At 33.6% G+C, this 17,355-nt stretch overlaps 1 protein-coding gene across 1 annotated transcript in view; it reads right to left on the bottom strand.

The window, feature by feature from the left end:
* Positions 1–17,355, bottom strand: part of DPH6 (diphthamine biosynthesis 6) — a 153,167-nt gene that overhangs the window by 63,080 nt on the left and 72,732 nt on the right. The window contains exons 4-5 of the mRNA XM_054565615.1: positions 3,713–3,786; positions 19–137 (exon numbers count right to left, since the gene is read on the bottom strand). Coding sequence (XP_054421590.1) covers positions 19–137; positions 3,713–3,786 — 193 coding nt within the window. The remainder of the gene's footprint in view (positions 1–18; positions 138–3,712; positions 3,787–17,355) is intronic.

Here is a 17,355-nt window from a genome sequence, read left to right as displayed (position 1 = left end):
AAAAGTCTGGCTACATACCCAGAGCTGCTACTTTGATGATGATTGCTTGAATGTTAGATGATATCATCTCTCGGAGCAAGTCTTCCTGGTTTCTCTGCCAAAGGTAAGCTAAAGGCTGAAGATTAAGCCTTTTACACCTATAAAATTAAAAGAAAGAATCAGATGATATCTTAATGTTCTATACTTGGATGCAAAGCAATACTGGTTTTAATCATAATGCTTCTCTCAAGGATTTTAAAAACATATTTTGTATTATGAAGTTTATATATACAACATAAACATTTAATTTACATAAGCTATGTATAAACAGATAAAAATAAAATCTCCAGGCAGATTAGAAGTATTATTTTTAGTAAGATTCTCTATAAGTTTAGAACTCTATGCAAAAAGCTCCCAAATGCCAATGGTTAACTATTCTTGTTTTTAGAATTTCCCTGGGTATCCCAATTGTGAAGCATATGCAAAACAGGCAAATAAAATAACCCTGATAAAATAATCATATGTTGATTACATTCACAATACCAATAGTTGAACTATTCTTATATACTAACTGAAATTTCTTTAAAAAATTTACTCAGTGAAAAGAAAATAAGAACAAAAAGAACAATATACAAGGTATATGGAGCACCTAATCTATGGCAGGGATTGTACTACACACTGTACATCATGGTACAGTAGAAAGACTCCAGGTTTTGGAGTCAGGACAAACCTGGGTTTGAAATCTACCTCCGTACTCACTAGCTGTGTGACTTTGGCAAATCAAATCTAAGCTCTAGGTCTGTAGTTTCCTAGTTCGTAAATAGGGACGAATATATTTGCTTTCAAAGTTCTTGAGATGATTAAGAGATTAGAAAGTGTAGTCATCCTTCCCTCCTCTTTTCTTCACATTCCTCATTCAATCTACCATAATGCAGAATATGACAATTTCTCACCAATGCCACTCCTAACACATGGTCGTAGAGAGGCATCGTCCTCTCTCATGTCAATATCCTCCTAACTTGGCTCCCTGTTTCTATCCTTGCCCTTTTAAAATCAGTTTTCCATACAGCAACCAGTGTGATCTTTGTAAAACATGAAATGGATCATAGGGTTCCTCTGCTAAAAACCCTCATCATCACTCCCAGTAAAAGTTCTTGCAACAGACCTGCATGGATCTCAGCCTGGTTAGTTCTCATTCCTTATCGCCTACTATTCTCCCCTCAGTCTAACTGCCACCCCTACCCTGCTCACTACTGCCTAATACCAGCCCTGTTCCCTATCATTTTCACTTGCTTTACGCCCTTGCTTAAACGTTGCTTTCTAACGGGGGACTATAATGGATTAAAAGTAATATAAAGAATGTAGTACAAGGCCTGGATGAAACACGTGTTCAATAAATGGTAGTCAGAGTCAAGTGTCTTGCCCAGGTTGCACAGGAAGTGGCTGAGACCAGATTTCAAACAAGAATTGTAGCTCTGAAACCCATCATCCATAATGTCTGTAAGGTTACCTGGCTGACTACTCCAGTCGGCACTGATCTCTCTCTTTCTCAGAAAATCCCAAACTTAGTAAATGTACCACACGTTTGGTCATTTACTCACTCATGGCCTTAAAAATATTTTTTTTTCATGTATGTATACTCTGACTTTCAAAGAAACAAAAACCTACCTTACCTCAGAGGCTGTTATATATAATTATCCTTTGTTATATGTCCTTTGTTACATGTCCCAGGGGATATACAGCAATGTTGAAGAAGTTAATACAAACCTGATAAAATTCAAACTACCGATGTAACACAAGCATTACAGTTCTGGCTGTCCTCTCACCAGTGTTTAATGCCTGCTAACCAAACTAGTCTCTCTACTGTTTTTAGCTGAAATGTTTTTATTAAAAAAAATTATTCCTTTCTGTCCTTACTGAAAAACTTGATTTTTGCTTTGCTATCCACAATCTATTGACTATTTGAAGACTTAAGTCAAAGTTTTTGACCTACTTAAATTTTTCAACATTTCAAAATATCATGCCTCAAATACATTTCCTCTGTAAATCACTGTTGCATTTGAGCTCATGGCATTTAATAAATGCATTATTTCTTGAAAATATAATGATGCAACTCAAACTACAAACTGAAGATAGGCTAATTCAAAACTGAATTTGTAGACCAATGGACTCCCAATAATGCTGCTTTAAATTTTCAAGGATAAAATTATTGCAGATATGCTTTATGGTATAAAATCTGGGCATTTTAACCATGCACTGAAGTGTACCTTAGATGGCATTTTGAGAAAAATCTTGCCTCTGTCCGTTAGTATGCCATGGACCCTTCTTCCAGAAAGCTTCAGAGTCAACAGCACATTTTCATTTGGCTTTTTAACTTTCATCAATAGATGTCAGCCGTATCTACAGTTCGGCTACCCATTAAACCACGTGGGTTTCAACTTATTAAAAAACAGAGATTTGTAAGCTAAATAATTCTCAGAGAAGATGACCTAAACATTGATGAGAATAACATTATTTCTAAAGAATGTCTTATCCAGACCCATCGGTAGTTCAGTTGTTCTTAAATGTACGCAGGCAGAATGTAAGTAAAACTTCTCCAAAATACTTGTTTAACCTTCCCGATTTACATCACCACTCCCCGGATATTCCAATATACCCCAACTATAAGTCATGTAAGTCATGTTACCCTTCACATAATTATTCTTTGCCCTGCATTCTTGCCATTTACTTTATAAATTTTGTATTTTTAACAGCCTTAAATTCACTGTGTAATTAGAGAGAAGAAATAAGATAAAAAATTACTGTTCAAGTCCATTAATTGCATGTTTTTAATGAGTCAATATGAAGCTTGCTTTGTCAAGAATATGAAACAATTACATAAATACAGCTTTTATTTCTAATCACCCTTTTGAATGGCAAAACTATTTATTTAGTGGCTAAGTTTTGCTTAAGATTAATACTAGAGTTCACATTTTCTTTTTTGCTAATATAATTATGTATAAAGCCTCTATACAATATTTTATTTATCCAAATAAATTAAAAATGAAAAATAAATTCATTCATACTCCCCCCTCCAAATCAACATTAATATTATCATTTGACCTTATATTTTTTAACAGACTAATGCAATGAACTATTTTGGTATTTGTAGACACAGACAATGTTTTACTAGTGCTATATCCCTTGGTGGCAGGTGGAAAAGAGTGGAGAGCAACAGCCTAAAATTTCCTTGAAAGTTGAATGACTTTATAAGTATTTAAATCATGAATATTTTTGGCCAAAAACTGAATCCTGACAACCAAAAGGGAGATTCCTTACTAAGTGCTTTTTTCCCCTTTAAGATATTACTGCGTCCCTGTATTCCTTCTATGAGCTCCTGATTTTTATTACAAAAGAGTGAAAAGAGATTAAAAGGGTACACTCATTCAAATAAGACAAAATTAAAAATAATACAGTTGACTTTAAAAATCTTTGCCTAAATTTTTTATTATAAATAATGTATTTTTCCTTAGGGTAAGTTACAGTTTTCTCCATGTGTGATATAAGATTAGAAAAGGAGTAAAAGTGCAACTTTTGTTGTGTGTGTGTGTGTGTGTGTGTGTGTGTGTAGTTAGTTCCATGGGGCACGTAAAATATTATATCTATTTATTATTTGGATACAATTATATCTTTATTCATTCACACTATTAACATGCATGTATATTTAAATAATGGACAAATAATGTTCTCTTACACATTTTCTACCCGAACACGCTGATAGTTAGAAAGTATAGCACCCACTGATATCCCTTCCACTTCTTCTTTTTCCTGAAAATAAAGGAAGAAAATATAACATCAGATATAAATAAACATGCGACTCTTCATCATGCTCTGATAAATAAACTATATCTCATCTAGAAAACTATGTGCAAGGAGAATAATTTACTGAAAATGCAATCCACATTCAGGAAAAACAATACATATATTTAAGTCATCCTTTCAGCTGGGGGAAAGTAATTATTCTTTTTTACTTAAAATCCAAATAACTAGAGACCATTTTCCATGGAAAAGGCAAAGACGTAGGTAGCACTTCCAAAATTTCTTCTCACTTAATATACTCGTGAAGACTCATTGATAGAAATGTTTTGAGAAATTTCTATTTAAGGGTAATATTTTCCCAGATTATCTTTCTTTAAAAAATTAAGCAATGGCATAAGTAGACAAAGGAACACAATGACTTTTATCTGTAGCTTAGAAAAATATGATTGCCAAAAAAGAAAAGGACTCAGGAAGCAGAGATGGTAGAGTCATGGCCTGAATAATAGTATAGTACAGTTGGTAAAAAAAAAAAAAAAAAAATCTATGATGGGAAGGAAGCAATGAATTATTATCAACAGAGTTACAACTAAGAACATCCAGTAGTATATCCACAGTGTCCCACAGGGAAGAGGACTAGTCTATCTAACATGCTCATTAATGATCTGGAGGAGAATGTAAATTCAAATATGATCAAGCTTGCAGATGATACAAACCTAGGATGAATGAAACAGAAACGAAGTGAAGATCCATCAAGTACATGGATAGATATGGACAACTTGGGGATTTGAAAGGCTAGTTCTAAGATGAGATTTAATGTAAATAAGTATAATATAATATACTTAGGGAATAATAATAAACAATACAGGTATAAACTAGGGAAATGTTATCTAGAAAATAGATATGAAGAAAGTGACTGGTGGGTAATTACCAATAACAAACTGAATAGGAATTCTCTGAATAGGCATACAGTGAAATTCATCCTAGCATATGAAGTACAGAAGAAACTACTTCAGAGAGATGACTGCATTATTAATACTCCAGTCTTTCCAAACTTGGAAACCTACAAGGAAAACAATAATGTTTCACATAAAAACAAATGAATATTTCAAGACATACTGAAATAACCCAGTGTGTCCTAAAAGGATGCCATAATAAAGAAACAACAATTCGCAACAGAAATCTCTCATGCCTTTGTAGATAAAACCAATTTAAAATTTTCCCTCCAAAATGATAGAGAAATATCTGCCAAATTTCCCCAAAATAAAATAACTCTCTTTATTAAAGTTTTCAGGGAAAGAGCTATTTCCTTCACTTTCCTTTTTCAGCAACTTCGGGAGAACATTTGCTTATAACCTTTCTCTAACCTTCCTAGCTATTTTCTTTTCATAAAATTCATTGTATTCATTAGAAAAAGTCAAGGCATAGTGTTCCTCATTAAATGCAAATATGGCATAGATCAGAGAGCAGTGAACATAGTCACTGAGAGATCAAAATTTCAGTTGTGCAGTAAAAAAAAAAAGTACAAAGTATATGTGTGAGTGTGTATATGCGTGTATGTATTTCTCTATAGATCAGAGAAACAAAGAGCCACTGGTGTTTTTCTTTAAGTCAAGTCATGGTTAAAATAATAGTTGGCATTTATTATCCATTTAAAATGTGCTAATGTTCTATGGTTCTCATATAATGCTCACTGTAACTCTAAAATAATAATTACACATGAATTCTCTTAAATCCTCTTCCACTTGTTTTATTTTCAATTTGATAATACCTAGCAAATCAGATCTAGAATTATGTACCCAGTAGCATTCTGTTTTTCAAAAGTCTATATATAGATCATTACATTTTTAGTGTGAAAATTTTTGAAAAATAAGGGCAGTATAAAAAATCTGACCTGAGAAGTTAAAAAGAAACAATTAAAAATAAGTGTTCACAAAATATTGTAACAATAATACAAGAGAGTTAAAATTCTCAATGAGGAAAAACCAAAATGTGAACAATTGTAGAAAGGTCTTCCCTTGCAAGAAACAGGGAGAAAGCTAAAGATTCCATTCGGTTTTGCTACTGAAAAATGTACAATAACTTAGAAAAACCAGTTAAGGTCAAACATTGTGAGTCTTCTACTGTACCTGCCCAACCTTGATCTGAGGATACCTGATAACCTGGTTCAAGGCAGAGGTGGTGGTAGGCCAGCCAAGAGTTCACCCAGGAGTCCATAATTTAAATACAGATCTAACTAATGATTTGTTCTTCAATCATGGTCACTACTAGCCATTAGAAATCCATCCCTACCACTGACAAGCTCTGGGATTTGAGTGAGTTATGTAATTTCTCTGTTTTATTTTCCTTATCCATAAAGTGAGGATAGTTCCTTTTTTTCTAGGGTTAATATAGAGATTGAGTAAAATGATGCAGGTAAATAACAATGTCTAGTACCAAGGAAGCAATTAGTAAATATTTTCTTCTGTCGTTATCATAATCTTCATTATTACAATTTCTTCTATAACTACTTCTGTTAACACTTCTATTGTTAACTATTATTGAGTACCACCAGCAGCAGCAGCAGCAGCATCTCAGTATTATGAATTAAAGGCTTAACTTGAGAGACAAAGCCTTTTATTCCTGGGTGTTAGACTTGCTCATGGTCACTTCCTAACATTAGCTTACTAACCTGTGATGATTAATTTTGTGTGTTAATTTGACTTGGCTAAGGGACACCCAGATATCTGGTAACATATAATTACTGAATATTTCTGGCAAAGATTAGGATATAAATTGGTAAACTAAGTAAAGATAGCCTTAATCAACGTGGGGGAGTACCATCCAAATGGCTGAGGGCCTGAATAGGAGAAAAAGGGAGAAAAAGGCTGAATTTTCTCTTTGCTTAAACTAGGAAATCCAGGCATGTTCTTGAGCATTTGACTTGGACTGGGATTTACTTCATTGGCTCCCGTTTCTCAAGCTTTTGGGTTTGAACTGGAACTATACCATCAGTATTTATGCTTTCAGCTAGGCTTGCAAATGGCAGATCATGGGACACAGCCTCTAATAATCAGATGTGCCAATCCTTCATAATAACTCTCCTTTGATATATTTTCACATATCCTATCAGTTCTGTTTCTTTGAAGAACCCTAAAATAATTCGAACAGAGTGAAGAATGTGAGCCTAAGCAAGAGAATAAGGGGCTTGGCACACAAGTGATTGCCAGCAGTTTGTGGTAGTCAAAAAGCATATATCAAGAACTGGAAGAGAAAAAGGCTAAAAAATTGAGATCAGACTCTTCAGAAATGTGCCCTGCATCCTGACGGCAACCAAGAACCTCTCCTTGTAGGACTTCTTGAAAAATCAACTCTGTTGAGGTACAATTTGCATACAGTAAACTGCATCCCCAATCTTTATCAATGTAAAACACACTCCCAAGTCTCAGGAGAAACTAGTCTCACAATCTTCTCAGCATCTCTATGACCATCCTAACAATAGAGAATAGCCACGAAAAGTATCAATATCTTTTCCTGGGCAGATGCTAGTACCTGTCAAACTCAAAATCTACGTATGGCTCCACTATACCAATTTTGGTAAGCAAAAAATATAAAAAGGAAGACAACAACAACAACAAAACCCCCACTACATTGCGCCTACCAAAATCTGTTGCATTCACGGGGAGAGAGGAGAGAATAGGTGACTCAATATACATGGAAAATAATTTTGGAAAAAAAATTTATCACAAGAAAAGTGAAGTTTTAGAAACTATCATGAACACAAAATAGAATTTAATGAAACAGATGAATGAAATAAAAGATGAAACTTGTATGGGAAAAAAAAGAAATAGTCTGAAAAGAAAGGCAGGTAAAAATAACAGAACTAGACTTTTTAAAAAAAGACTGTAAAAAAAACATAATCACAAAAATAATTTTTGCATGAAAAGTAGTAAAGATCCAGAATTTGTAACACAGAAAAACAAAATTGTAAGTTGGAAAGTATAATGAAGATGCTTGCTCAGGTAACAGAAAAAAAACAATAAAGAGATGAAATTTTGTAGAGAGAAAAATAAAGAATAAGAAAGAGAAAGCAGAAATCCAGTAACTGTAATTAATGTCACTGAAGAAGAACAAAGAACACATAAAATACAGTAAATAATCAACCTACCTAAGGGAGAAAATGTTGCTAGAAGTAGACCTGAATCTCAATGGAGAACAAGCAAAATTGACAGGGAAGGATCAACCTCTAGACATAAGCTACCAAAGTCTGCATTTTAGAGACAAATAAAAACTAACTTTAGGAAATACAGATATCTATGTTCACAAGTCTTTTCCTTCTGAAACCAAGTGAATGTGGGGCAGGTGGGGATGGATGACAAAAAAAACCCCAAAAACATAAAAAGAACAAATTTTCACCTACAATGAAGTTAGAGACGAGCCTATACTATACATTATAAAGAACATGCCAAAACACAGTACAATTTGCATCAAAAGGAAAGAAATGCTGAGAGTCAAATCACAATCCTGTCTTAAGAGCCCAGTGTAGTTATAATTTTCTGTAGAATGCAGAAAATTCTAAGAAGCTCACTATTATCTCCCAACTTGTAAAGACAAGGATTAGATATTCACTAATAGGTATTCAAACATATATTGAAAATTCTGTAGTTAAAACAGTGTGGTGCTGACCCAGGAATAGTCAAATGAATGAAACAGAGAGGGATATACATTGAAGACCTAAGTGTGCAGGAATGTAGTATATGATAAAATTGACAATGACAGTACAAGATTCTCTATATAAAGATGATATTGAACAACTTGCTAACTACTTAGAATAATAGAAATTGCTATCTTTAGTTCTAGGATTTAAATACAAACATAAATAAATAAAACCACCACCATCTAGAAAACACAGGTGAATCTTTCCTGCTCTTGGGAAAATCATTCTACACATTTAGAAAAGAAAGAAAAGTCTGAAATATTTCAGCTAAGGACTATCAACTCTATCAACCAATCAACATCCCATAGTGAAAATGGGTAAACTGACCCTGCCTAAGTGTCTCATTATCAGGATCCCAACCCATCTGGACAGCTTAAGAACTAGACCCTTTTTATCTGCACCATCAATTTTTACTCCTGCTTCATGATAATCATTATAGAATGTGCTGTAATAGCTGTTGAAAACTCATGTCTTCCTCCAGGTACAATTATTTCTTTCTATTAAAGTAAAACTCTTCAAAAAGTTTACATATTTTTCTTCATATCCTCATAACCCATTTTCTTCTAAACACACTCCAGGCAATCTTGGGCTCCCATCATTCTACTGAAACCTTATGTCAACTAGTGACCACTAAGTTTGCCAAATTCAATGGTCAGTTCTTTATTCTTACTTTACTTATTTTCTTCCTCCTCTGTCAATAGTTACTCCTCATTCTCCCTTACTGGCTCTTCGACCACTACATGACCTATAAAAGTGAAAGTGCCCAGAGCTGAGTCTTTGGCTCTCTTCCCTTCGCTAGCTACATTCATTCCCCAGTATTTCATTTGGCTGCACAGTTCTAAATATTATCTACAAGTTAATAGCTCTTACTTCTTCCTGAGATCCAGAATCCAAATGTTTGCTCTAATGTCTATCTGGGTTACTACTAAGTATCTCAAACTTGAAAGATTTAGAATAAAACTCTTGATTCAAGCACATAGACCCATCCCACCTAGATATCCTTCCACATGGCTCATCTTAGGAAATGGCACTGCATATATATTATTGTTCAGGCCAAAAATCTTAAGAGTCATCCATGATTTCTCTTTTCCTTATAAACTACATCTAATTAAGCAATACTTCTATTAGCTTGATCTTCCAAAAATATCTAGAGTCCAATCAGTTCTCATCTCCACCATTACCACTCTAGTCCTAACCACCATCATTTCTCACTAGGACTACTGCAATAGTTCATTCTTCTTTACTACAGTTTATCTCCACATAGTAACCAGTAATCGTTCAAAAGATTAACCAGAACACGCCTTCCCCTGATTGAAGATCTGCCAATGGCTTGCCATACTACTTCAGAGAAATATCCAAGCTCTTTGTCGATAACATACATGGTTCTATACAATCTGAACCCTGCCAGCTTCTCTGACACCACCACCTACTGCTACCCTCCCAGTTCACTTCAATGATCCACACTGGACTTCTTCTTGTTCCTCAAACATTTAAGCTTGCTTCCATCTCAGATACTCAGGCACTAGGTGATAAATTTACACACACACACACACACACACACTCCACACACAATCCTAATCCTCCACTTACACTTGGTATCTGATTGTGTGATTGAACCTTCCATATTAAACAACTACTAAATAAGGGCCTGATATGCTGTTAGTCCTATTCTAATCACTAAAAAAAGTATGAAATAGACCAGCCAAATGAGTTTATAACCTCTTTGTAAAATCTTAAAAATGACTACTCTTAAAATCAGTAACCTCAAGTACAAGGTTCATACAGAAAAGAGGACAGAAATGGATTTCCACTATGAAATGTACCTGCTGCAGTAGTCTGATTCATATGCAAAGCTCTACTATATCACAACTAAAAGGCTTCCAGCACAGAGACTGGGATGATGAAAGCATTCAACCATATGGTAATAGTGATAATTACAAGTTTAGAAGGAGGGTTTAAAGGTGGAAATCTAGACCCAAATTAAATTTGTTCACTCAATATTCATTTGTCTCCATACTGAGAAGTTGGTTCACGAAGCCAACAAGATAAATTGAAAAGAAGCTGTCCCCCCTCCGCCTTTTTTTACAAATGAAATCTAGACCTACTTATTTTAAAGATGAGAAGAAATGCAGCTTGCATTTATCGAGGATATTATTTTCTTTGAAAAATGCCTCAGTTACCAGTCTTATTCCGTTAATGAGTTCTTGCCTGTTGAGAAAAAAAATGATCTGCTGAATTCAAAGTGTTTTTCATCTGAAAGCCATTCTAACATTTATAATCTGACCCATTCATTAAAGAAGCACACTTGCATTACATAGCTCTGAGTGGCGATATTTGGACTTCTGGCAACATGACATTATTAAATAAGAAACATTTGTGAATGCCAATGATCTTCTAGGGCCTGGATAACAAAACAAGAAATTTATATGACCAGTAAAGAACTAAATGCTTTTTCCTTTAAAAAAAAAGGGGAAATCCTTTTATTTGCAACAACATTGATGAAGTTGGATGGCATTCTTCACTTTAGCAGTTATACAATTCCAGATAAATAAAAATAACAGAAATAAAATAACAGAAATAAATACTATGAAAGTGACACTTAGAATTTCCATATATTCAAGCATCTGACTAAAATTTTTTTTGACTTGTTAAAAAGGCTTTTGTCTTCCTTAACATCGCCAATATAAAACATTTTAAAATGGAAAATGATCACCATCTGGAGTTCTTCCATTAAACTGTGAACTCAGGACAGAGTATTAGGTCACTAAATTTGCAGCATTATTGTCTCCCTTTGTGAACTCTCTTCATTTAAATAGGAAAAAAGTTGTAAAGGCTTAAAATTAAATGACAAAGAGACTGCAGAAGATCATAATCACTTGTTACTTATTTCTGTTTAAAACTAGTGATGTATTATTTTGAGTCTTCATTTTAATTGCCACAGTACGACACTCTCAGTTTTGAATAAATTAGCAGTTTGCTATGCAGTGTGTCCCAACCTCAAAGGAGAAACTGAGGAGATTGCTAGACATCCTAGTCCAAATCTGACCTGGAGAGTATTATGCTAAGTGAAATAAGCCAGTCAGAGAAAGACTAATACCATATGATTTCACTTATATGTGGAACCTAATGAACAATAAACTAACAAACACAGACTTGTAAATACAGAGAACATACTGACAGCTGTCAGAGGGGAGGGGAGATAGGGGCTGGGTGAAAAAAAACCCCAAACCAAAACCACAGATACAGACAATAATATGGTGATTACCAAAAGACAGGTAGAAGAGGGTAAAGAGGGGATAAATGGTGATGGAAGGAGACTTGACTTGGGGTGGTGACACATAATACAATATACAGATGATGTGTTTTGAACTGTGCACCTGAAACCTATATAATTTTATTAACCAATGTCACTCCAATAAATGCAATTAAAAAATGTCTAAATGACAGTTGTTTTTTCCTTCAGTTTCCCAAGAATGTTCTTCTTGCTAAAAAAGATGAGGTGATGTTTTGAGTACTTCTTTGACACTTTTAATAACAATAACCCAATAAATAAATAAAGGATTAAATTGTTAATCCTTGTTGGGAGAATAAAGCAATAATCAAGAAGTACTTATTTATATGCAAACCAATTCCGTAGAAAGTGTTTAAATCTGTTCAGAAGGTGCTTTCTAAACTTATTTCCTAAATTTGACGTAACTTTTGAAATGCAACTTCTATAAAAGGGATTAATTTTAATACATTTTTGAAATTATTCCAGCTTTACTGAGATAAAAATTGTAAGACATTTAACAGGCACAATATGATGACTTGATATATATATACATTGTAAACATATATCAAATTAATTAACATATCCAACACCTCACATATTTACTTTTTAAAGTGAAAATATTTAAATTCCATCCTCAAAGCAAATTTCAATCATACAATACAGTATTATCAACTATAGTTACAATGTTATATGTTATGTTCTCAGACCTTATTCATCTTATAACAATGTTTGTACCCTTTACCACCTTGTCCTATTTCCCACATTCCTTAGCCCTGGTCACCACCTTTCCACTCTCTGTTTCTGAGTTCAACTATAAAAGAAAAAAATTCCACATGTAAGTGATACCATGTAGTATTTGTCTTCCTCTGTCTGAATCATCTATCACATTTTCTTTATCCATCATCTGTCAATGGGCACTTTGGTTGTTTCCATTCCTTGGCTGTTGTGAATAGTGCTGCAATGTACATGAGAGTACAACTATGTCTTTGAGATAATAATCTCATTTCCTTTGGATATGTACCCAAAAGTGGGAATGCTGGGCCATATAGTAGTTCTATTTTTAATTTCCAGAGTAGCCTCCATAGCATTTTTTATGGTGGCTGTACCAGTGTACAAGGTTTCCCTTTTCTCCACCTCCTTACTAACATTTGTTATTCTTGATTTTTTTGATAATTGACATCCTAACAAGGATGAAATTATATCTTATCAGCTGTGATTTTTATAAGTTCACCAAATAAATCAGAGGTATCATTATTAGGAAAAGGACTCAGGTATCTCAACATCCAGTTTTGTATTCATTTCTATAAGGAAATCAAATAAAAGCCTAAATAGAAATAACACAATCACTGTGTCTGGAAAAACCCAGCTTGTTCCGTGTTTCACCTTTATTCTTACACTACTACCACACTCACATTTTTGACACCAGATGTGTGTAGGGGGGGGTTGCCCACACTGAGCAATACTGCAACATCAGAGGGGTGTCCTACAATTGAATTCTGATACAATCTTCCTGGAGATAGCATCAGATCCCACGGGTTAAATGGCTCAGTCCCACAAAACTGCTGACTGCATGTAGTAGGTCACCCCAACTTATATCCAACTTTGGCTACCAAGCGGAGGTCCTCACGAACATTCTGAACATTTTAAATTTGAACTGGGTAAACTCACTGCCTATTCAGTAAATACATAAAATCAACTAATAGCAACATCGACAGCAAAATCCTCTAAATATTTGCACTTCGCAAATTTGGCAGGAAGCTGATTCATAAACAAAGTTAATTTTTCCCATTTTCTCTGAGAGAGAAAAATTCAAGGGTAAAATTTCAATTAGACCTGATCTACATCTCATTGCCTGAAGTACTGTTACAACTATATTCAGTAGGTTTAAAACGCGAGCAAAACGTTGCTATATAAACATACAGAATTGCACAAAGGAGATGCAAATACTGAGGACAGTTACATTCTTGACTGTTCTTTGCTCTTGATAAATTCAAACACAAAAGAAAGTACCCAGTGCCTTAAAATCAAAGTTTCAAGGCAGAGAATCCTTTTATGGTTAATCTGCTGATGGAGTGCACGTGGTTAGGTTAATTGAGTCAAAATACAGATCTATTTGCCAATTTTTCTTGGTAGATCATCTCTTAGTTATTCATTTTAGCATTCCTGAGAAAAAAAGAATGCCGACCACCAGCCAAATAGTGTATCTTTCAAACTATATTGGAATACTATGTAAATGCACAGAATTAAAATAAAGAAATTTTTAATATTTATGATTAATCATCAATAAGCCAGCATTACCTAATTAATGAATCTCAGTTCCACACTTGCACTGAAAAGTAGTAAATCCATGAAATACCTTCATTCAGAAGATCTCTGATACCAAAGGTTACGATACAAAGGTCCAGGCCTATGAAGGGAGTAATCAGAATTCTGCTCCTCCCACTACCTGCAAACTACCACACCTGGGAGAACTGAAGAAAAGCTTGAACAGCCAGCACCATCCTTGATTTTATCTGTCCTTCAGGCTTCACCCTGGCATCTGAATAATGAAGCACAGCACCAGCAGAAATAGTAAAGAATATTTAATCTAAATACAGTTACCCTGGCTCCAGCTGCTGATATTGAATATTACACAGAATAGAGAGGATGCGGAATGAGAGTTGAACAAAATGTGGAGATGGTCCTTTATAGGTCTTGTTTCCATATATTAAACTGCATATACATCCAAGAGATTGCTGGTGTGATTTCCTAGTTTCAGTGTCACATATCAGTTCCAGGGCAGATCTAGAAATAAACCCAATGATCAGTAATGGTTTCAGAAGCAACAGAGATCGATGTTTATTTAGTTTCTCTCAATCTCTCTGCAACCAAAGACCTTCAGAAATTATAGAACTTGAGAAACTAATCGGAGCCAACATTCCAAACTTGCTAAGGTCTTCCCAGACTTAGCACTGATCAAGGTAACATCCGGTTGCAACTAAAGAGAAAGCAATGTCACTGGGGACACATTAAATTGAATTATGTGTTTCTTAGGTCAAATCTTTGAAAATCTGTGGTCAAATACAGAAAACTCTTCTGATGCAGTTGATAAAGAAACATGGAATTTCAATATTGCTTTGAGGAATTTTGTATTTTGCCAGAATTGCATTGTTAACATTTTATTTATTCAATTTATTTTCATTTTTCTTTATTAAAAAATTTTATTAAAGATTGTTAACATTTTAATATCATTAATTTCTAGACATAAAACACCAGAGGAACCTGGTTAATGTAAAAAAAAAATACTGGATAAAAAAGTCAAGAAGAGGATAAAAGTGACAGAGCAAAAATAACAATGGTAACATAAACAAAAACTGGAAAAAGTATTAAAAAGCAATATAAGCCACAGTCTCTGCCCCTAAGAAGCTTTCATGTAGCTGGAAAAATGTGAAGAGAGAATAATACAAAAGAGTAAATAAAAAGAACAAAATAAATGCTTATAAAAGAAAACATTAAAACATTGCTGTAAGTGCCTACAAAGCATACAGAGGAAATGAAAAGGAAAGATTTGGGACAAATGAAGGTTTACTATTATTTTTAAAAGCTTAAATATATATATATATCTATATCTCTATCTACATATAGAGATATAGATATATATATATATAGCTGTTTTAAAATATAAAAACCATTACACTAGATGATTTATAAAAATAATGATCGAATTCCCATGATAGAAATAGTATCTTATAGGGTACACAGGAGGGGGGCATATTTCTGATCATCACTAACTATGGGTCTTTAGCCAAGATTTCCAACTTCTCTGGATCTCGGTTCCCTCACTTGTAAGGTTTAGATGGCTTCCTGTGTCTATTTTCTGATACTGAGCTGTCCAGACTAATAAATATGGTCATGTTAAAGTGAGTATGATGGAATGACAGATGATCTGAGAAAGTGCACTGTGATTCAGTTCTGCTGGGTTCAATCAAATATATGAAACAAAGCCTCATATTTTCTAAAGTAGGTTATCAAAGAAATTAGTATATCAAAGAAACTAGGAATGGTCTTTAATTCTGAAAAAAACAAAATTATAAGAATATCACTTAACCACAATCTAAAAATCTTAAGTTTTCTAAACATTCACACAGAAGCACAAAGATTCTGCTTTTTCAATTTGATGATTTTAGTTTATTGCTATTAAATTATATTCAATGTACAGAAGAAAAAATAAATTGCACTAAAACTTTATAATTATAAAGTCTTCATGATCTATCCCATGGTATTACTCGGAGGTGAAATTTCTTTAAAACAAGGTCCTATGATTAATCAGGTACAAGAGAAACTGACTTTAGACTGAATTACACTTGCCTGTAACAATGTATATTACAGAGAAATCCCAATGCATTTACTTAGTGTTCAAAAAATTCATTATAGAACAGTCATAGAACACTAAGTATTAAGAAAAATTATCTATGAAATATAGGTTTAAAAGACCATCCACATTTCCAGTTATTAAAGCTTTTCAATTTTTTAAATATTTTCTTTCCATGGAAACTGCACTCTATTCTAAGAATGAACACAACGTGAGACTTTCAAAAACCAAAACAAACAAAATAAAAACAAATACATTGTGAATTATAACAAAAGACATTTAGAAGTGGTATAATACTTCATTATAACTACAAACATAAGACTTCTTAATGGTAGGTTTTATTTTTCATATAAGCTGAAATGATTATATTACTTTAGTTTTTATTATACCCTATGCATATCATTAATGAAAGGGGGAAAAAACCCTAGAGGCTTACAGCTAGATCAAAATATACAATTACACAATAACTATATATTAAAGTATAACATTTATTGTCTGGATTACATAAAAATTTAAATCCTTTTTAAGATTTTTTGTAGCCATTTTGTTAAGAGATCATGAGGTGGGTAGGTTTTCTCTTAAATATTAATGTGGAGTTACTGTACTTTGTTACACAGCATGAAATATTTTTCCAAGGAAAAAAATGAATCATGTTATGAAGTGTTAAGAGATATACAACAAACAAAGGTACTGCAAAGGCCCCATAGCATCAGTGTACTCCATCACCCCAGCATATTCGTTCATTAGAGTGGTGCCATCATACACTTGGATGGTAGTGATGCATTCGTTCCTGCTAGATGTATTACTTTTACAGGTCAGACCAGTGTAATATTTTACAAAATTACAGTACCCAGTGATTTCATTCATTTAGAAATTTCATTTCCTTGTCACAGCCTAAAATGAGTTCTTCTGAACATGCATAGTAGTTCCATTTCTATCGCTAAAATGTTTTAACTGGCCAACTAACCAATTGTTTAAATTGCTCTGACTACATGGATTTTCTTCAATTTCACATTCTCACTTCTTATCTAGCCATCTTAGGGTTCAGCAAAAAGAAAATTAGTGATAATGCTTTCAATTTAATTAGTATATTACATGCACTGTAATTATTAGTGGGAAATGTTATATTAATGAATGTAAAAGTTAGCAGTAAATTACCTTGTAGCTATTATCAATTTCCCAAGCTACTGCTCCTTAAGATAACCCTCTCCCTATGGTCCTTCCGGTAATTTTTCTTTGCCTGATAAACATGATGATTAAATA

Source organism: Pteronotus mesoamericanus, unplaced genomic scaffold (genome assembly GCF_021234165.1).
Source record: "Pteronotus mesoamericanus isolate MK-2021 breed Mesoamerican mustached bat unplaced genomic scaffold, CSHL_Meso_final contig_164, whole genome shotgun sequence".
In the NCBI taxonomy this organism is placed as follows: Eukaryota; Metazoa; Chordata; class Mammalia; order Chiroptera; family Mormoopidae; genus Pteronotus; species Pteronotus mesoamericanus.
This window is presented reverse-complemented; position numbering and strand designations above follow the sequence as displayed.